This window comes from Anabrus simplex, chromosome 10 (assembly GCF_040414725.1).
Source record: "Anabrus simplex isolate iqAnaSimp1 chromosome 10, ASM4041472v1, whole genome shotgun sequence".
NCBI classification, from domain to species: Eukaryota; Metazoa; Arthropoda; class Insecta; order Orthoptera; family Tettigoniidae; genus Anabrus; species Anabrus simplex.
This window is the reverse complement of record NC_090274.1, coordinates 18,082,064-18,103,683: the sequence shown is the minus strand read 5'-3', so window position 1 is coordinate 18,103,683 and position 21,620 is coordinate 18,082,064. Positions and strand designations below refer to the sequence as shown.

Sequence of the window (21,620 nt, the reverse complement as noted above, 5' to 3'; positions counted from 1 at the left end):
GAACTACGCCCTAAAAGCTGTGTATGTGCAGCGCTCCTCAGAATCGAATGTTAAATTAATGTTAACTGGAGCAAAACTAACATGTTTGGCATTGAATGATGCGTCAAATCAGATTTATTAATAAACTATTCCTAGAAAAATAATGTGTGTAATTTAAATTAGTGCAAAAACTGTCTAACGATTATTCAGTTTAAAGGAACACACACACTGGAAGAGTTACTTATAGACAAGGGGAGTCAGATGACAGATGCATGTTTGAGACAGTTGTGAAAAATAATTGTGATTTTGTTGATATATCTGTGAACAGCTTCTGACATTGAAAGCACACATTTATTAACTGCTCAACAGCATAGTACGAGCATGTTAAAGGGAACACAAGAATTTCACTGCCCCCTTACATCGCCATGTCAAACTGAATCTGTTACAATAATGTACGGATATAGAAGTGTAGATCCTACCTAAGGCAGACACTGTACGCTAAATAACTATCTACATATTCGCCCTAACAGTGGAATATTTTTCCTTGTTCCAGGTACGGAGTGGGATGGTCAGTGTTAGTGACGGTAAGAGCCGGCCGCAGCCCATGAGACTCTACCTGTCCATGGAGGTGCTCAGGCTACAGAAGGAGGCCGCCTCACCCGTCAACCACAACTGTAACCAGAAGCCGACGTCACCACTGGACTCCAGGGTAAGTCCCAGCTTTCACTTCCGTACACATACATCAGAGCATTAGCTTTGCTGCGCCTTCTTCCTCAAGAAAGCGGCTAAAAGGAGAGATCTTATCACGGGAGTGAGCGCAAAGCTGAGCCTGGCACTGCTCCTAGTTACTTGTACTACCAAGCTCCTTCTATCCAACCCCGACGGTGAGGCCTAGGTAGTCTTTAATTTCCAGGGACCTTCCCTTTCTTTTTTTATACATTCGTTCTTCAAAGATCCACACGTATTCCCTACATTTATCTACTGATTAGTGTTAAGAGGGAATGTTTATCCAGTTTTACCTCTTCTCAAAACAACCCGCACCAAATAGAGAAATACGCATTGTAGGAAAAACTAATGGACTGTAGAAAATTATTATTATTATTATTATTATTATTATTATTATTATTATTATTATTATTATTATTATTATTATTATTATTATTATTATTATTATGAATGAACTGTAGGTATCCACCACCGCTACTCTTCTCCGATGTACCCTTCAGGCCGCGCCAGTTCTCTTTGAAATATGTATGTATTGCCGAGAATTTCATATGTACGCTGCTTCTACTTCTTTTGTTATGCTTATCGATTCGAGCGGTTGCTAAGCAACGAGAGTCATGCGCTTTTCTTAAGAAAGGTAAAGGAGATAACATCTCAAGGCGCATATGTGGGGCAAGGCCTTCCTGTGCCTGTAAGGGTAGCGGAACCATGGCTTCTTAGAACACGGTTGTAGTATCTTAGTTACAGCATGTGGACAATGCCTGCTGTAGCTGCGAGGGTAGCGGAACCATGGTCTCCTAGAACATGGTTGTAGTATCTTAGTTACAGCATGTGGACAATGCCTGCTGTAGCTGCGGGGGTAGCGGAACCATGGCCTCCTAGACCATGGTTGTAGTATCTTAGTTACAGCATGTGGACAATGCCTGCTGTAGCTGCGGGGGTAGCGGAACCATGGTCTCCTAGAACATGGTTGTAGTATCTTAGTTACAGCATGTGGACAAGGCTTGCTGTAGCTGCGAGGTTAGCGCAACCATGGTCTCCTAGAACATAGTTGTAGTATCTTAGTTACAGCATGTGGACAAGGCCTTCCTGTGCCTGTGAAGGTAGCGGAACCATGACTTCCTAGAACATGGTTGTAGTATCTTAGTTACAGCATGTGGACAAGGCCTGCTGTAGCTGCGAGGTTAGCGCAACCATGGTCTCCTAGAACATAGTTGTAGTATCTTAGTTACAGCATGTGGACAATGCCTGCTGTAGCTGCGGGGGTAGCGGAACCATGGCCTCCTAGACCATGGTTGTAGTATCTTAGTTACAGCATGTGGACAAGGCTTGCTGTAGCTGCGAGGTTAGCGCAACCCTGGTCTCCTATAACATAGTTGTAGTATCTTAGTTACAGCATGTGGACAATGCTTGCTGTAGCTGCGAGGTTAGCGCAACCATGGTCTCCTAGAACATGGTTGTAGTATCTTAGTTACAGCATGTGGACAATGCCTGCTGTAGCTGCGGGGGTAGCGGAACCATGGCCTCCTAGACCATGGTTGTAGTATCTTAGTTACAGCATGTGGACAAGGCTTGCTGTAGCTGCGAGGTTAGCGCAACCATGGTCTCCTAGAACATAGTTGTAGTATCTTAGTTACAGCATGTGGACAAGGCTTGCTGTAGCTGCGAGGTTAGCGCAACCATGGTCTCCTAGAACATAGTTGTAGTATCTTAGTTACAGCATGTGGACAATTCCTGCTGTAGCTGCGAGGGTAGCGGAACCATGGCCTCCTAGACCATGGTTGTAGTATCTTAGTTACAGCATGTGGACAAGGCTTGCTGTAGCTGCGAGGTTAGCGCAACCCTGGTCTCCTATAACATAGTTGTAGTATCTTAGTTACAGCATGTGGACAAGGCCTTCCTGTGCCTGTGAAGGTAGCGGAACCATGACTTCCTAGAACATGGTTGTAGTATCTTAGTTACAGCATGTGGACAAGGCCTGCTGTAGCTGCGAGGTTAGCGCAACCATGGTCTCCTAGAACATAGTTGTAGTATCTTAGTTACAGCATGTGGACAATGCCTGCTGTAGCTGCGGGGGTAGCGGAACCATGGCCTCCTAGACCATGGTTGTAGTATCTTAGTTACAGCATGTGGACAAGGCTTGCTGTAGCTGCGAGGTTAGCGCAACCCTGGTCTCCTATAACATAGTTGTAGTATCTTAGTTACAGCATGTGGACAATGCTTGCTGTAGCTGCGAGGTTAGCGCAACCATGGTCTCCTAGAACATGGTTGTAGTATCTTAGTTACAGCATATGGACAATGCCTGCTGTAGCTGCGGGGGTAGCGGAACCATGGCCTCCTAGACCATGGTTGTAGTATCTTAGTTACAGCATGTGGACAAGGCTTGCTGTAGCTGCGAGGTTAGCGCAACCATGGTCTCCTAGAACATAGTTGTAGTATCTTAGTTACAGCATGTGGACAAGGCTTGCTGTAGCTGCGAGGTTAGCGCAACCATGGTCTCCTAGAACATAGTTGTAGTATCTTAGTTACAGCATGTGGACAATTCCTGCTGTAGCTGCGAGGGTAGCGGAACCATGGCCTCCTAGACCATGGTTGTAGTATCTTAGTTACAGCATGTGGACAAGGCTTGCTGTAGCTGCGAGGTTAGCGCAACCCTGGTCTCCTATAACATAGTTGTAGTATCTTAGTTACAGCATGTGGACAAGGCCTTCCTGTGCCTGTGAAGGTAGCGGAACCATGACTTCCTAGAACATGGTTGTAGTATCTCAGTTACAGCATGTGGACAATGCCTGCTGTAGCTGCGAGGTTAGCGCAACCATGGCCTCCTAGAACATGGTTGTAGTATCTTAGTTACAGCATGTGAACAAGGCCTGTCGTAGCTACGAGGTTAGCGCAACCATGGCCTCCTAGAACATGGTTGTAGTATCTTAGTTACAGCATGTGGACAATTCCTGCTGTAGCTGCGAGGGTAGCGGAACCATGGCCTCCTAGACCATGGTTGTAGTATCTTAGTTACAGCATGTGGACAAGGCTTGCTGTAGTTGCGAGGTTAGCGCAACCATGGCCTCCTAGAACATGGTTGTAGTATCTTAGTTACAGCATGTGGACAAGGCTTGCTGTAGTTGCGAGGTTAGCGCAACCATGGCCTCCTAGACCATGGTTGTAGTCTCTTAGTTACAGCATGTGAACAAGGCCTTCCTGTGGCTGTGAGGGTAGCGGAACCATGGCCTCCTAAAACATGGTTGTAGTATCTTAGTTACTGCATGTGGACAAGTCTCAGTTTACCAGCGAGTTTAGCGAAATTATTGTCTCCTGCGGAAAAGACGTCTCGAAAATATTGCACCATAATTTGTTTCTTGAAGAAGCTTATTTTGAGATAACTTAACTAGATATTCTGGTGTTAGCTTACGGAACAGTTGTGCCCCTGCATGTCACTCCACTGACTTCATCATCTAACCTTGGATGTGGCTAACGTCGACCATAGAGGATATATATATCATCCTCAGTCAGCTCTGTGTTGTTATCGTATGATGTGGCACATCAAACGGTTAGAACTTACAACATAATTGAAGACGGCACGCGTGTTTTGCGTATATGTAAATAAACCAGCTCTTCCCCACAAACAATAAGTTTTTTCACTACTGCGATAACTCAACGGAGGATCTGGTGTCGTGACACCAAAACATCAAAGACTGAATCAGTGTCCAGGAACACTTGTGACTGACAACGTCCGAGGAGAATCGAACACAGCACAAGTAGAAGAAGAAGAAGCTCCTTCTTTCCCTGATATGTAAACATCGAATGTCCTCTTTGAGCTATAAGTAGAGCATCTCCCTGTTTTGTCCTTCCAAAGATCCACTATGATAGGAACTTGCATAAATGAGGTTTTTCTGAGGTTATTGGGCTGAATTTTTGACAACAATTCATCAAAAGCTCCAAATGTGCTTTTACCAAAACAATACTTGTTGAACCTTCAGGGAGGTCCTCCAGGTAGTTCGGTAGACGTTTCCTCACTTGAAAAGAATGCCCAACACATTTTTAAAAACAGGGTGGAAAAACAGAGTGGATATATTGGAAAATAGATTGTGCCTCCGAGTTCTCTATGGACTAAAATGTGTGATAACAGGTGAAAAAGCTTCCATAAGCTTCGATATCGTGTCTGAAGCTTCAGTCCTGTGGGCCCACTTGGCTTAAGATCAAAGAAACTGAAGCACAAAGTCAAGACTTATATATTACAAGCATTGTAATATTTCACGTAATGCGCAAACTTTTGAAGAAGTATGTTGACAGTTTTCCCAAAACTACAAAACGTTCCATATTCATCAACGTTTGTCCGAATTTGATGCCATTTTCCATGAATGTTCGAACTTTGGAAAAAAAATGAAATTCCAGAGGAAAATTTCAGGTGTCATTGTGCAGAGGGAAAAATAATTGTGTAATCAACTTAAAGAATTTAACATCGATCCCGCATGCTACCCATAACATCAAAGATTACTACAAGATATTATTGGAAGTTATCTGAAATACGGTATTTCTCTGTAAAGGTGTTGAACATGTTCCGAGTTACGTAATACAATATATACTTTTGAAACTTGATTTGTAATGCAAGTAGAAAGTTTTGATTAGGGATAATTTTAATTATTAAATTAATAAAAACTAACTAGACGTCAAACACTAATTACCCAAGTGAAATGTACGTATATATCTGTTCATAAAATAATTTTCGATGTTCACTAATTAGCAACCGTTGTTGAGCTTCACGAGGTCAACTGATGCCCATTTCGCGCTGTCAATGTTATGTATTGTGAGAAAGTTGAAAAAGTGATATTGTTTGGGCAGTACAGCACCACCTCCAGTAATAATAAATATCATCAAACGACTCTCTGTCCCGTCTATGACGTGTCACCACTGAAGTAACCCTTCTGAGTAGTAAACCTCTGTGTAGCAGACGAATTAGATTCCCCTTCCTGCAGACTGTCGCACTACGAGATACAGTATATCGCAATAACGAACTATCACGGGAAGTGCTCAAAATGATGCCATTTTTCAGCTCGGTCTTTCTGACCGTCTCTCATTTTACTTTCTCGTTCAGGCTCTCCCGCATACATCGATACCAGTCTTACAATATCCACCTTTTTGACAATAAAAACGTCACGTCCCTGCTTCGGATTCTACATATAACTGGAAGTCGTGATATAAAGACAAAAAAATTGCTTAAAGTTCAGAGGTACATTTCGAGTTACCTCCATTTAAACCATTCCGTACGAAGCTTCATCCATTGCGCTCTCTATCTATATATGGTCATAATGAGTGCCCCCTTTCTCTGACCTATTTTAATCGTTCATCAGCGTGTAATTAAGGCATGTGGTGGTCATCAACCGCTGAGCTGAACTGAAAACAAAACGATGTGGGTTCCTTGAATTCCTTCCCTTTTTGCAGACTACCGTAGACATCCTTAACAACGTATTATTGACGGAAGCACAGGTATAAGATTCTGAAGCAGTTAGTCAGATTCCATCTTTCCGAAATTATGTCCCTCAGTCTTTCCACACTTTCTGCCCTTACAACCACATCATCCTCCGGACCCCAAGATTGCGGGTTCAAGTACTTGTAGAGAGTGTGGTGGTGGTGGTAGTGATTGTTTTAAGAGGAAATACAACTAGGCAACCATCCTCTATATAACACTGATGATTATGACGATTCTTGTTGTTTAGAGGGGCCTAACATCGAGGTCATCGTCCCCATATATAACACTAATCAGCGAGAAAAATATGGAAGGGATCCGACACTTCGAAAAATGAAGGTATAGGCTAAAGGAAGACAAGGGCCACGAAGGGCGTGAAAATTAAATACTCCGTAGGCCTGGAAAACCTAATGCCGTCGGCATCGGAAAAGAACAAGAGTTGCCCAAGGAAGATCGGATAGGATAGATGAAAGTGAGGAGACTGGCACAAGTAAGTCGAAGCAATGCCAGGACTCGGCTGAGGGACCCGTGTTCACCAATCCACACTCCCAAGTTTTTTTTTTTTGCTATTTGTTTTACGTCGCACCGACACAAATAGGTCTTATGGCGACGATAGGCCTAGGAATGGGAAGGAAGCGGCCGTGGCCTTAATTAATGTACAGCCCCAGCATTTGCCTGGTGTGAAAATGGGAAACCACGGAAAACCATCTTCAGGGTTGCCGACAGTGGGGTTCGAACCCACTATCTCCCGATTACTGGATACTGGCCGCACTTAAGCGACTGCAGCTATCGAGCTCGGTACTCCCAAGTTAAGAGCCCCTTTTGGTCGCCTCTTAAGACAGGCAGGGGATACCGTGGGTGTTATTCTACAGCCCCCACCCACCATGTAGAGGGACTCACCTATCTGGATCCATATTATTATTATAATCCCACTGAGTGGGCGATTAGATAGTTTGATGGCTTAAGAGTTGCTACAGTCTTCAACACTGGTAAGTGAAAAGCGAATGAAAGCTCCAGCGGTAGTGCTGAAGGAAGTACAGCCACCAAGGAAAAACTTGAAAACGACTAACCCTTCGAACATTGAAGCTAACCGCGGAAGAAATGGAAGGGTCACCTTAGACCTAGGAAACCTAATATCGTTGGGGACATAAGAAAGTAAGAGTTGACCCTAGCGTGGGACCTGGCGGAAATAGTGCAAGACTCGACCCGTGCTCCCCAGTTGAGAGCCGTTGGTCCTTGCTTGACGTGTTCCACTGTCCAGCTGTCAGTCAAGTAATGCCTGGGGACAGTTAAGCCCGATACAATGCCGGACTGTCGATGCATACTGTATGAGGCACTTAGAGCTTCGCTTTGCCCGGGAGGATGTTAGCTCAATACTCAGAGCTTATGTGATATTGACGACGCTTAGTTATGCCGAGAAACATTTCCCCGACCACATGTTGCAAACTCATCTATATAAATAAAGTTTTAGGTCAACTCAAGACCGTATCAATGGTTTTTATCTTTCATGTCTCTTTGTCTATCTGAATGTCTGTCTCGACCAAACTTCATATTTAGAGTATACTATAATCCGTAGACTATATAGAAACGTTCCTCCATTTTAAACAACTTTAGTTATGTATATAATTTCGCTTACTCTTCAAATGGCGGAGAAAATTACTATTTTTACGGTTTTCATGCTCTCCATCGAGTGACATACGCACGCTCAGACCAAAACCGAACCTACAGGTTACCATGGAAACGTCTCTGGCTGCTTGCCAACAGGGAAGTAACGTAATGCTATTTTCGTCATTATTCCTGTAAACTCGTGGTTGCTCGTTGGGTAGAAGGCGAGAGAGACGTCAGGCTGCCATTCTGCGGGATATTTGCGAAATACCGTTGGAGGTTACAATCGTCTTCGGACAGCTCTGAGGGTTACTGTTAATATTTCAACAGTATAATCTGGTATAATCTCCGCTTGAATAAGAAAAAGCACTCACCATGTCACACGAGGTAAGAAGTGTGAAGAACTTCACTGTGACGATATAATTAGGTTTTCAAGCTAGCATTTTTCGCAACTTCTGTCCACCAGAACACACGAATTTGTTCTATTGTCTTCATATATGTACTGCATGCCAAAACATCAAAATTGTGCCACATTATACGACTTTCCCTTGAAAGAACGCCGCTTGAAAGTTGTTTATGCACTAATACTATTCCAAAGATATCCACAGGTATGTTAGGTCTTATTAGGTTCTGACAAGGAAACTAACCTGCGAATTAGGTTCTTTTTGCTCTTGGTTTTACGTCGCTCCCACTTGACAGGCCTAGGACTGCAAATAACCGAGCGTGGCCTTAATAAAGTACAGCCTTTCCTTGGTGTAATAATATAATTTTGTGTGGCTATTTCTAGCCGAGTGCAGCCCTTGTACGGCAGACCCTCTGATGAGGATGGGCGGCATCTGCCATGTGTAGGTAACTGCGTGTTATTGTGGTGGAGGACAGTGTTATGTGTAGTGTGTGAGTTGCAGGGATGTTGGGAACAGCACAAAAACCCAGCCCCGACCCGTTGGAATTAACCAATGAAGGTTAAAATCCCCGACCCGGCCGGGAATCGAACCCGGGACCCCCTGAACCGAAGGCCAATACGCTGACCATTCAGCCAACGAGTCGGACTTCCTTGGTGTGAAAATGGGAGACTAGAGAAAACCATCTTCAGAACTGCCGACATGGTGTTCGAACCCACTATCTTCCGAATGCATACTCACAGCTGCGTGAACCTAACCGCACAGACAACTCCTTCGGCCTATTAAGGATAAAATGCAACATTACACATTATATTCCCTCATACCACCTGTTCATTTACAGCTTTTGAGCCGGGCTGAGGGGCTCAGACGGTTAAGGCGCTGGCCTTCTAACCCCAACTTGGCAGGTTCGATCCTGGCTCAGTCCGGTGGTATTTGAAGGTGCTCAAATACGACAGCCTCGTGTCAGTAGATTTACTGGCACGTAAAAGAACTCCTCCGGGACTAAATTCCGGCACCTCGGCGTCTCCGAAGACAGTAAAAGTAGTTAGTGGGACGTAAAACAAATAATATTATGATTATAGTTTTTGATAAGTTCATTCATAAATGTGATTTGGTGTGTAAATTGGGCAGTACTAGTGCATTAGAAAGGTGGTTTTTATGGAAATTCATTAAACATAACAGGTGCACCATTACATGTTCTAAATAATATAACGTGGAATCTGTTTTATCGGAGGACCTATTTGGTAAAAACATTATACACGATGGCGCATCTAACAGCCACATAGCGCATGCCTGTAGTCTAACGTGTTCATAGTTACGACATTCCATTCTTAATTACAACTTCACAGAATTAAAAGTAAGCTTATTTTTATTCAGTGTTGTGTTTACATATTTTTGCATTTTAAACACTGTTAGGGCAAATAAAATAGTAATAATTATAAACACATTGTTAATCAAACACCAAACACTATGGCACAACAGCCCCGAAGGGCCATGGTCTATCAAGCGACCGCTGATCATCCCGAAGGCCTGCAGATTACGAGATATCATGTGGTCAGCACGACGAATCCTCTCGGCTGTTATTTCTGATTTTCTAGACCGGGGCCGCCATCTCAGCATCAGATAGATCCTCAATTGTAATCACGTAGGCTGAGTGGACCTCGAACCAGCCGTCAGATCCAGTTCAAAATCCCTGACGTAGACGAGAATCGAACGCGGAGCGTCCGGGTAAGAGGCAAGCACGTTACCTTTACAAGAAGATTACAAGAATTCAAGAGGAAAAATTGGGGCAAATATTCGTTTATAGGGAGAGGAGTTACGGATTGGAATAAGTTACCAAGGGAGATGTTCAATAAATTTCCAATTTCTTTGCAATCATTTAAGAAACGGCTAGGAAAACAACAGATAGGGAATCTGCCACTTGGGCGACTGTCCTGACTGCACATCAGGATTGATTGATTGATTGATTGATTGATTGATTGATTGATTGATTGATTGATTGATTGATTGATTGATTGATTGATTGATTGATTGATTGATTGATTGATTGATTGATTGATTGATTGATTGATTGATACACCGCGGGACCGGCATACATTGTTGACAGTTATGCAGTATGAATAAAATAATAACACCTGAGCTTAATGCCTTGGTAGCTGATTCCTGGGACACAGGAAACTTCTCTAAACAGTCGGGTAAAAATAAATATATAAATATTTGTTTCCTTTTAAATGTTTGCATCTTTTCATTGTTATAAAAATCGTATACTGCGCATGATGTCGGCAAACCTGAAGATGGTTTTCCGTGGTTTCCCATTTTCACATGGTTTTCCGTGGTTTCCCATTTTTACACCAGGCAAATGCTGTGGCTGTACCTTAATTAAGGCCACTGCCACTTCCTTCCCACTCCTAGCCCTTTCCTTTCCCATCGTCGCCATAAGACATACCTCTGTCGGTGCGACGTAAAGCAACTTGCAAACAAACAAAACATTAACTTTATTAGTAAGGATCACAGAACGTAGGGTTAAGAACTGATCCCTGGAGTACCCCAACGTTTTATAGAATTCACCAAATGACAAGCGAACAACATTTTATTTGGGTTATAACGTTATAAGTATTTCTCATAAGTTCAGAGAATTCGAAAATACATTACATACAATACATTTTAAATAATGCAGGGTAACAATCATTACATTACATTCCATCATCTGTAGTTCTCTAGTTATCGAATGGACAGTATTTGTCCGCAAAAAAATTTGCGGTGAAAGATGGTTTTAAAGAAATTCAATATTGTGCATAACACATGCACCGTCAAATGTTCGAAAGAAGCGCAATAGATGGTGCCATTTGAGAGCACTCTCCTCAGTTCTTATCCGTAGCATAAACAAGCCCTGTACGAAATGGAGTAGACGCTTTCGTTTTGAATCAATCGGAAAACATTTGGGCACAGAAATGTGGATAATAACACAATTTACTGCTGCTACGGTTATAACTGAAAACCGATACAAACTGGCGATGCGTCACCGATACAACTTCAGTCCGTGAGGAACTGGGCTGGCTATATTGATTGATAACATCACTGGCAGCTCACATGGAGATCTATGAGCAATGCATTCGTATTCTCTACCACTGGAAGTGGCACCTTCTGCAGATCCTTTTCAGCTAAGATAGGTACAACAGAACCTCATTAATCTGGACTAACTCAGGTTCTGGGTTGTCCGAATTAATGAACGTCCGGATTAAACAAAATGACTTATGGATTGAGCCAAGGTACGTATTTAAACACTCTGTTCAGTAAAAAGAACATGTACAGTACAGTAGTTTAAATTTAAGAAATACAAAGGTTATTTAGTATACAAGATGCAATACAGTATTAGGGCCTACAAAATACAGAGTAACTAGTCTTGTAGAGAATAAGAACATGGCAATCAAGGCGCACCTTCATTGAACAGACTTGACGCGCTTACTGGTTAGAAGAACTCTGAACTCTTGTTGTCTTCCTTTGACGTTAATTTCTTTAATAATTAACTCACGCAGATGCCTCAAATGTTCGTAATATGCCGGTGTGTTTTCATCGTTGTTATCTTCAACGTGTTTAATGATCCTTAAATTCACTAGGTTTTGGCTTAGGGTTAATAATATCACCTGCTTCATCCAGGTCATATGCATCCGTTTGAGAGATTTCTATAATTGTAGGGCTATGTATGTATTTTGCATCATTATTAAACGGCTGTCCGGACTAATGGGGTCCGGAGGTTCTACTGTACTTAACAAAGGGACGGCAATCGTCGGTGGAGTTTCATTGAGATAATCAATGCAGTTTCTTGTTTCGTACGCTAGCGAACATGCATTTAAGAAATCATTTAATGTCTCTTGTACTAGTTGAAGAATTTTGTTGAAATTGTTATCGCGAAGTACAACTTACACATTTACCTGAATGACACTTACTGCTTCTCTCCACTGAACTGAACACAAAATAGCTAATGGTTACGTGAAGCAAGCCGGTAGGCTTGTAGATGTGCTCCTTGCTGGGAGTTTCATAGCCAATGTACATTATTATTAAGTGTTTCGTACGGTGTGAACAAAATCACATTTATGTGATTCAATGGTAATTAACGCTTTTCAAACATTTTCCCTACATTTTTGAACAAAACAAAATATTTCCAGACGTAATGTTAACACTGCTAGTTTTTCGCTCCTCTCGAAACCATAAGTTTTCTTTTAGTGCATGAACCAGTACGCGATTTACAGTTACATTTATGTACAGTATGTTTACGCAAATCTCTGTTTTGAATGAAATGTGACTATTTTGGTTTGTTCTCGATAATAGCTACAATTAAAGAGTTCTGCAAAATAAGTGAATCCTGCAATGCTAGTATGAAATAGAAGGTCAAAGAACGGCTTAATCATGTGTTGTTTATCCATCGAACAAGACAGACGTCATGTCTGAGGCATACATGTCTTAACTGCTGCTGTGCTTTTGCATCACCCAGAGAAAATGTGCCCAGAAGAAATAATACTCTTATTGCTGGACATGTGATGGAGCGTCCAACATGCTGAAGCTCAAGGGTGACAGAGAAGCTGTAACAAGTAATATATTTCATTCAATGAAGTAAACATCTTAAGATTCATCAAATGCCATCAATCAGAATCACACTGGAAAACTCGCTGCTTCGCTGATAAAGAAGAATTTAGTTAATTGGTGATGGTTGTAATTATCGATTTATGGCAGTGGTTCACAAACTCTGGTGGGGTTCCGGGTGAGAAATTTAGAAGGGGGACACAGGATGATAATGATAATAATATTTTCTACATCCCACTAACTAGAGTGGAACCTCGATATTTCAAATCACTTCGGCAGGTAAATTTTATTTCCAGTTATCGAAATTTTGAGATATAGAGAATACCGTTTTTGAGCATATACAGCGCATAATTGAACCATATGTATGTACGGTCATAAACTGAATACAGTATTTAAACATACAGTATACTAACAAACTCGTATTTTACGGCACCTTTTTAATTATGATCCTTATTAGAGTAACTTTTTAGAAGATAAAATACTGTACATAGCGCAGTGAAACAAGAAACATAGGATACCTCCATTAACTCCTTTGGGAAAAAATCGTTAACCTCTTCTGTCTTTTACTGTTAAACCTTCTTTTCTTCCACATACTTTTCAACAATTTTTATTTCTCTGAGAAACACTGCCATTTCCATTCGACTGACTCTGTATAGGAAGGTCTGTATCGGTGCTACATAAAACGGATTGAAAAACAAAATCTTCCACAATAAGCGATACACAAGTATTGACACCCTAATAATTTGATTTATTCATGTATTGTACATGCTAGCGTGAAATTATGTCGAAATTTCATCTTCAGTATAAGGTGATTTGTGTACATTTCTACACTTTCTAACTTTCTGCACCAAGAATTCCAAATAATTATATCCATTAAATTGAAGGAAATGTAATTGATCGTTCACCAAAGTTTAATTGAAATCTGTCTGCGTCAGTCCAAACTTAAAATACCTGCGAGCGTCTTCTTTCATATTACAACCGGGGAAAAGCCTCACGACCAGTGAATAACGTGTCGAGTGTAATTATGCAATCCGCACGCCCCGAGGTACGGTGTGTTCCTGCCAAGTTAGGGGCTCCTCTGAGCAACCGCTGATTAATTGAATCGTGCGCGAAGATTTGTCCCTTTTTTCCTTTTTTTTTTTTTGTTAGTGGCTTTACGTCGCACCGACACAGATAGCTCTTATGGCGACGATGGGAAAGGAAAAGTCTAGGAGTTGGAAGGAAGCGGACGTGGCCTTAATTAAGGTACAACCGAGCTCGATAGCTGCAGTCCCTTAATTGCGGCCAGTATCCAGTATTCGGGAGATAGTGGGTTAGAACCCCACTGTCGGCAGCCCTGAAGATGGTTTTCCGTAGTTTCCCATTTTCACACTACGCAAATGCTGGGGCTGTACCTTAAGTAAGGCCAAGGTTGCTTCCTTCCCATTCCTTCCCATTCCTAGCCCTTTCCTGTCCTGTCGTCGCCATAAGACCTACCTGTGTCGGTGCGACGTAACGCAACTTGCAAACAAACAAAACATTAACTTTATTAGTAAGGATCACAGAACGTAGGGTTAAGAACTGATCCCTGAGGTACTCCAACGTTTTATAGAATTCACCAAATGACAAGCGAACAACATTTCATTTGGGTTATAACGTTATAAGTATTTCTCATAAGTTCAGAGAATTCGAAAATACATTTTAAATATGCATTACGAGACATTACGCTGTTTATGAGGCAAGCGTCGTCTCTACATTTCTTTATTCTGCGAGATAGACAAGATCACATGTCGTACGCTAGATGCGAGGTCTCTCATTATGTAAACACGATGGCGTTCTGGTGATACAACAAAGAGACGCATTAAACGAGTCACGTATTCTCTTCGCCCTAAACTAATAACATCTCGCTGTGGTACTAAAGACTCTAGATATTTCTGTGAGCATAAACGTGACCGTATGTGTTACGAACATGGCTGTCAGGAATATCGCTTTCTTGGAGATTAACTGACAGTAGCAACTGAAGGTAGCGTACAACTGCGTTAACAATAGGGTGAGACATAAACGTGATTTATAACTAAGGCGAGGATTTCGTCATGCCAATAAATGCATATTTCGTAATTAATACAGGCTTTGAAGATATTTTCATGTTAAGTGCCTAAAACGACAAATATTAAGTTTGGAAATCATATTTTTTCACTAATCTTTACATCGTTAGTTTTCTTTGCCAGATAGCCGCTGAAAGCAGGCATTCTCTGTAGGCCGCTACCTAAGACAATCGCTTAAATGTGATTAAAGGACAACAGCATGCTTTCCGTCCTCTAATTCTGCTTGGAGCGAGCTGGACTTGAATCTGCGCCCTGTACTGACCAATCCCAAGATTTTCAGTGGTCTCACGAACATTTCTTCCAAGTCTGAACAGCTATCTTCCAAAATAAAGCAGGTGGATGAGAGAGAATTACGTCTTGTAAAGGCTGCAGGGAATGTTCGTGAGGTGGAGGCGACCATTGCTAACCTTAATGGAGCGATATGACATTAGATCGGTGCCACATATCACAGTATAATGCAGAAGAATCCCGGCTGGAAGGATGTTTTGGCGATTGCTGCTGTTGTCGAAGGGAAAGACGTCGCGCCATCACCAAGTTTCATCCCCTGCAGAGCTAGCTGCTCTTCCATACTGCCCCCTGACTTCATGGGAAGTGGAAAGGTCATTTTCTAAAATTAAAAATCTATTAGCCAACAACAGGCAGAGTTTTACTGTTCAAAATTTGGAACAATGTCTGGTTGTCCATTGTAACATGACTAAGGTTCATATGAAGTGGCCTGTAAATATAATTATGGTCTGGAAGACATAACAGTGTCTTCAATTGTATTCTTCTTCATTTCGAATCACCCATCTTTTGGGTACGTCAGATCAATCCCTTCTTAGATGCTTGTGCTCTTTTCTTCTCCCAATAGTTCTTCATTCTAACTGATGTCCTCCTCTGATACCTGAATCGGTTTTCTGGTGTTGTTCTTAACTTGGAAACTCTTAGTTTTGTCTTTGGTCACGGCTTTGGCTGTACCATTCTTTAACATGAGTTCGGTAATCTTAATATCTCTCATATCCTTTTCAACTTCCTTAAACCAATTGGGTTTAGCCTTTTTCTTGTAAAAGAAGTCAAAGATCTGTTTAGTTAATCTGTCAGGATTCGTTCGGAATTTGTGTCCATAGAAATCAATCCTCCTTTTTCTCATGGTATCCGAGAGTCTCTCCGACTTTACGTGGAGGGATTCATTTCTATAAAAAAAAACTTGTTCGTTATTTTGGAATTTTGGACCCATGATTTTTCTCAATATTTTCCTCTGCTTGATTTCCAATTTCTCCACTTGCCCTTTCCTCCCAATGACTAGTGTCTCTGCTGCACTGTATTATATTGTATTATTATTCCTTATTGTTTATATTACAGGGCGCCAGGAAATGTTCTCCCCAGCGCCTACGTGCTGTGTGCGAGGTTGCATCAGCAGTTAAGTTGGCAGCACGGCTGCTGCCCCTTGTATCAAAACAAAAAAACAACAAACAGTAAACTTTGTACGCACCACAGCAATTCATAACAGATGCTGGAAGTGTTGTTCTTGTGTTCGAAGACAGACTTCAACAGTCTACACACATTGTCGAAGACTTTCACTAAAGTTTCTTGCGTAATGGATTGAACTTTAAGTTCATCAATCGTTTTTGGATTAGTTTTGTACACCTGCCTGTTCCCGATACATCGTGGACTGAGCTGGTCACACGAAATTTACTTATCAAATCCCGAACGGTATCCCGGTTTGGACACTTTGAATTAGGAAACCGTGCCTGAAATTTTAGTTTAACATTTTCTGTAAATCGATCGCCTTCGCTAAAAATGTATTCCACTAAAGAAACTCTCTCTTCGGTAGTAAACATTACCCCCTGTATTCTGTTGCACTATTTCAATAATCTATCTGAACGTTCACTCACTGCAATACATACTGACGATTTCGACAGCTCACAGCTAACACGTATGGCTTTTCCTGCACTGCTACCCTCTTGACCTTGGCCTGTCGGCGAGCGAGCGAGGGTGACAGATGTGACACCGTGCCGCCAACTAAACTGCTCATGCTACCTTACTCAGCAGCACGCACGCACTGCAGAGAACATTTCCTGGCGCCTGTTATTTCATGTGTTATCATTAGCCTAGCACAGCCATTCGAAGATAGAGCATCTACCGTGTTATGGGAAACTGCGTCGTACTGTAGTTGCTGGGATACACCAAGTCCCGTACCAAGGGAAGAAAGCATTCAGTACTAACATCTCCGAACGGGTCGGGAATCGAATCCTGGGCCTTCTTAACATTGATCTAAGGGAAAGGTAAACAATTCCTGCATCCAATCACCCTAAAGTCTGTAAACGATGATTCCATGTATCTGAGTATGAAGTAAGGCGCCACTTACAGCGACTCTCTGCGTCCTTCTGACACTGTACAAGAAGCCATTATAAGTTACGACAGACGCGGAGGAGTTTGTGTATGACGACACCCCGGGGTCCAACTCTCGGTAACACTTGTCTTATTGTCGGAAAAAGAAAATGCCTCTTGCCTATTCTTTCCTTTTAAGATACATTACCCTATTTCTCATCTTAAAATACATTTTCTTTTCCTCTTTTGAAATATCCCAAGAGAGAGACTTCTTTCGTAAAAGTAAACGTGATAATTTCCGCAGCACGTACATTTTCATGAGCAGAAAGAAAGGAACCTCCCTTACCACAGACCAAAGCACCAATGTGACTACAGTGAACAACTGACCTAAAGCCACTTTCACACCTTAAAACAAAACCCACGGGAGTGTGGGGAATTTAATCATTTGTATAATAATTTAAAGCAATATTCACTCAGACCTTTTTGGTTACACGAAAATGGCAGTTACTGCATCCGGTTATATCCTTCAAGAATTCCTTCTTCTTCTTCTTCTTCTTCTTCTTCTCTTCATGGGGCCTCTGAATATTAGTTCCTAATTAGCGTCGACCTCTAAGATCTTTTGCTGCCATGTTTTTCCTTCATTCCCACCTAGATATAGTTGCTCCCTTCACAAAGCTGCAAGTTGTTCTTATTGAGTCTTCGTGGATTTTTTCTCTCTCTTCACCTGGTAGTCCTAGAGTGGAGAGTCTGATTCTACTCAGCGCCTCACATTCGAAAAGTACACTGACTGACAGAGCAAATGCAACACCAAGGAGGAGTGGTTCGAAAGGGATGAAAGTTGGGGAAAAAACAGAGACGGCTCGGACGAATAATTGATGTTTATTTCAAACCGATATGCAGGTTACACAATGCGCACGGCATCGACTCAGTAGGATGTAGGACCACCGCGAGCGACGATGCACGCAGAAACACGTCGAGGTACAGAGTCAATAAGAGTGCGGATGGTGTCCTGAGGGATGGTTCTCCATTCTCTGTCAACCATTTGCCACAGTTGGTCGTCCGTAAGAGGCTGGGGCAGAGTTTGCAAACGGCGTCCAATGAGATCCCACACGTGTTCGATTGGTGAGAGATCCGGAGAGTACGCTGGAGACGAAAGCATCTGTACACCTCGTAGAGCCTGTTGGGAGATGCGAGCAGTGTGTGGGCGGGCATTATCCTGCTGAAACAGAGCATTGGGCAGCCCTTGAAGGTACGGGAGTGCCACCGGCCGCAGCACATGCTGCACGTAGCGGTGGGCATTTAACGTGCCTTGAATACGCACTAGAGGTGACGTGGAATCATACGCAATAGCGCCCCAAACCATGATGCCGCGTTGTCTACCGGTAGGGCGCTCCACAGTTACTGCCGGATTTGACCTTTCTCCAGCCGACGCCACACTCGTCTGCGGTGACTATCACTGACAGAACAGAAGCGTGACTCATCGGAGAACACGACGTTCCGCCATTCCCTCATCCAAGTCGCTCTAGCCCGGCACCATGCCAGGCGTGCACGTCTATGCTGTGGAGTCAATGGTAGTCTTCTGAGCGGACGCCGGGAGTGCAGGCCTCCTTCAACCAATCGACGGGAAATTGTTCTGGTCGATATTGGAACAGCCAGGGTGTCTTGCACATGCTGAAGAATGGCGGTTGACGTGGCGTGCGGGGCTGCCACTGCTTGGCGGCGGATGCGCCGATCCTCGCGTGCTGACGTCACTTGGGCTGCGCCTGGACCCCTCGCACGTGCCACATGTCCCTGCGCCAACCATCTTCGCCACAGGCGCTGCACCGTGGACACATCCCTATGGGTATCGGCTGCGATTTGACGAAGCGACCAACCTGCCCTTCTCAGCCCGATCACCATACCCCTCGTAAAGTCGTCTGTCTGCTGGAAATGCCTCCGTTGACGGCGGCCTGGCATTTTTAGCTATACACGTGTCCTGTGGCACACGACAACACGTTCTACAATGACTGTCGGCTGATAAATCACGGTACGAAGTGGGCCATTCGCCAACGCCGTATCCCATTTATCGTTCGCTACGTGCGCAGCACAGCGGCGCATTTCACATCATGAGCATACCTCAGTGACGTCAGTCTACCCTGCAATTGGCATAAAGTTCTGACCACTCCTTCTTGGTGTTGCATTTGCTCTGTCAGTCAGTGTATGTGTTCAGCTGATTCCTCTGCTTCATTGCATTTCCTATATATATTGTCTCTTATTACTCCAATTCCGTGTAGGTGCTTTTTCAGATGGCAGTGTCCTGTCAACAGTCCTATTACCCATCTTATATTTTCTCTGCTGAGTTTCAGCAGTTCTTTAGTATGCTTCTTGTTTGGTCCTTTTATCAGTTCCTTTGCAAGCCTGCATCCTGGAGTATTTTTCCAGTTCTCCATTTGTTCCTTTTGTACCCATTTTCCTATGTAGTGTCGGGATTGTCCATAGGAAATCCCGCATACAGGTTCTGGGCCTACAAAATGTGTTTCTGCTCTTTCCTGGCCTGTTTATCTGCCTTTTCATTTCCTTCTATACCTGCATGCCCTGGTACTCATATTATTTTGGCAATGCTGTACTTTGAGAGCTTCAGGAGAAGTGAGTGGCAATAGCAGACAATTCTGGATATTATCCAGACTGCTTTTAGTGCCTTAATGGCCGCTTGGCTGGCCATAAAAATGAAAATGTTCTTATTCTTATAGTTCATTTTCAGATTTTCTTCAAGACTTGTTGTGATAGCTATCACTTCCGCTTGAAAGACTGTAGTGTTTTTGTCCAGGCTCATCTGGATTGATCTCTAGGTCTTCCCCTGTTGATCCCTCCTCCTGTGCCATCCCCAGTCTTTGAGCCATCGGTCCACCGCACTATATCTTCTTTATCAGTATTCCATTATTTTGTTGATATCCCAGTCTTCGTTTTTTATTATCTGCGTCTCAAACGGTTTTTCAAAGTTGCACTTTGGTATCATATGATCTTCAAGAAATTAAATAATCAATGTTTATTTATTGCCTTGTAACACTAGAACAAGACTGTTAAAAAGATCCCCCCCCCCCATCCCCAACCCCCACCCCCCACACAAAGTTTTGCTTTACGTCACACCGACACAGATAGGTCTTTGGCGACGATGAGCTAGGAGTGGGAAGGAAGCGGCCGTGGCCTTAACTAAGGCACATCCCCGTAATTTTCCTGGTATGAAAATGGGAAACCACGGAAAACCATCTTCAGGGCTGCCGAGAGTGGAGTTCACCCGAATGCAAGCTCACAGCCACTTGCCTCTAACCGGACGGCGAACTCGCTCTGTTTCAACAGAATTAAGTTTGTTCCGTACCTTAGTACCGAGGTCGGAGTTCTATTACGTGATAAGACTTCTGAGTGCGGGATGTTATCCTGGGTAACAGGTAAAGAAACCACGGATATGCCACGAATTCCAAACGATAACATTATTACCGTGACAAGCAATGTTAGCCATTGTTTCTTTATTAATATGAGTCAGCAAAGTTTTAAGTGATACACGCACATCTGAGCTATCGGGAAAGCTCAACATCCAGACGTTGTGCGCACTTTTGCACTAATGCAATATTTGCATTATAGTGGGTTGATATTATGCATTTATTTGGTGCGGTATATATGTCAAGCGCAGTTTGCACAGGTTAATTTTCTCCATGTATTAAGTGCGGCCAGTATCCAGTATTCGGGAGATAGTAGGTTCGAACCCCACTGTCGGCAGCCCTGAAAATGGTTTTCCGTGGTTTCCCATTTTCACACCAGGCAAATGCTGGGGCTGTACCTTAATTAAGGCCACGGCCGCTTCCTTCCCACTCCTAGCCCTTTCCTGTCCCATCGTCGCCGTAAGACCTATCTGTGTCGGTGCGACGTAAAACAACTAGGGGTGAGGTTGGGGATGGGGGGGGGGATCTGTTTAACAGTCTTGTTCTAGTGTTACAAGGCAATGAATAAACATTGATTATTTAATTTCTTGAAGATCATATGATACCAAAGTGCAACTATGAAAAACCGTAAAATCTGTAAAAATTATAACCATGTTTTCATTCAAACAAAAACATCGAACGATGGGCGTAATATCATATGGAGAGAAACGCTATAGTCGCGGCTAGCTGATGCAGCTAGCAGCCATGTTTACAGAGAAATGTCAGAATAATAATAATAATCGTATGGCCTCAGCTACCGTGTGCAGACATTTCAATTTGACACCATCTGGCTGTCTGCTCGTCAATTTCGACGTTCCGTTTTACTCTAGGCCCCCACTAGATGGCAGACCGAGTAAACCGAAACTCTCTTGGGCGTCTATGGCTGAGATTTAATGAATTTTGTCGGGTAAACACCAAATGTGTCACCAGAGGTCTTTTACATGCCGACATCGTACGACATGGAGTGTTGAATGGACTTATTTCCGCCCTTCAAAAATCCGACTACCTCTGCCGGGTT

The 21,620-nt window shown here is 43.0% G+C and overlaps 1 protein-coding gene across 1 annotated transcript in view; it reads left to right on the top strand.

Moving 5' to 3' along the window:
* The first annotated feature begins 538 nt into the window (after positions 1-538).
* Positions 539-21,620, top strand: part of Syn2 (Syntrophin-like 2) — a 46,399-nt gene continuing 25,317 nt past the window's right edge. The window contains exon 1 of the mRNA XM_067154589.2: positions 539-688. Within this exon, the coding sequence (XP_067010690.1) occupies positions 545-688 (144 nt within the window). The 5' untranslated portion in view covers positions 539-544. The remainder of the gene's footprint in view (positions 689-21,620) is intronic.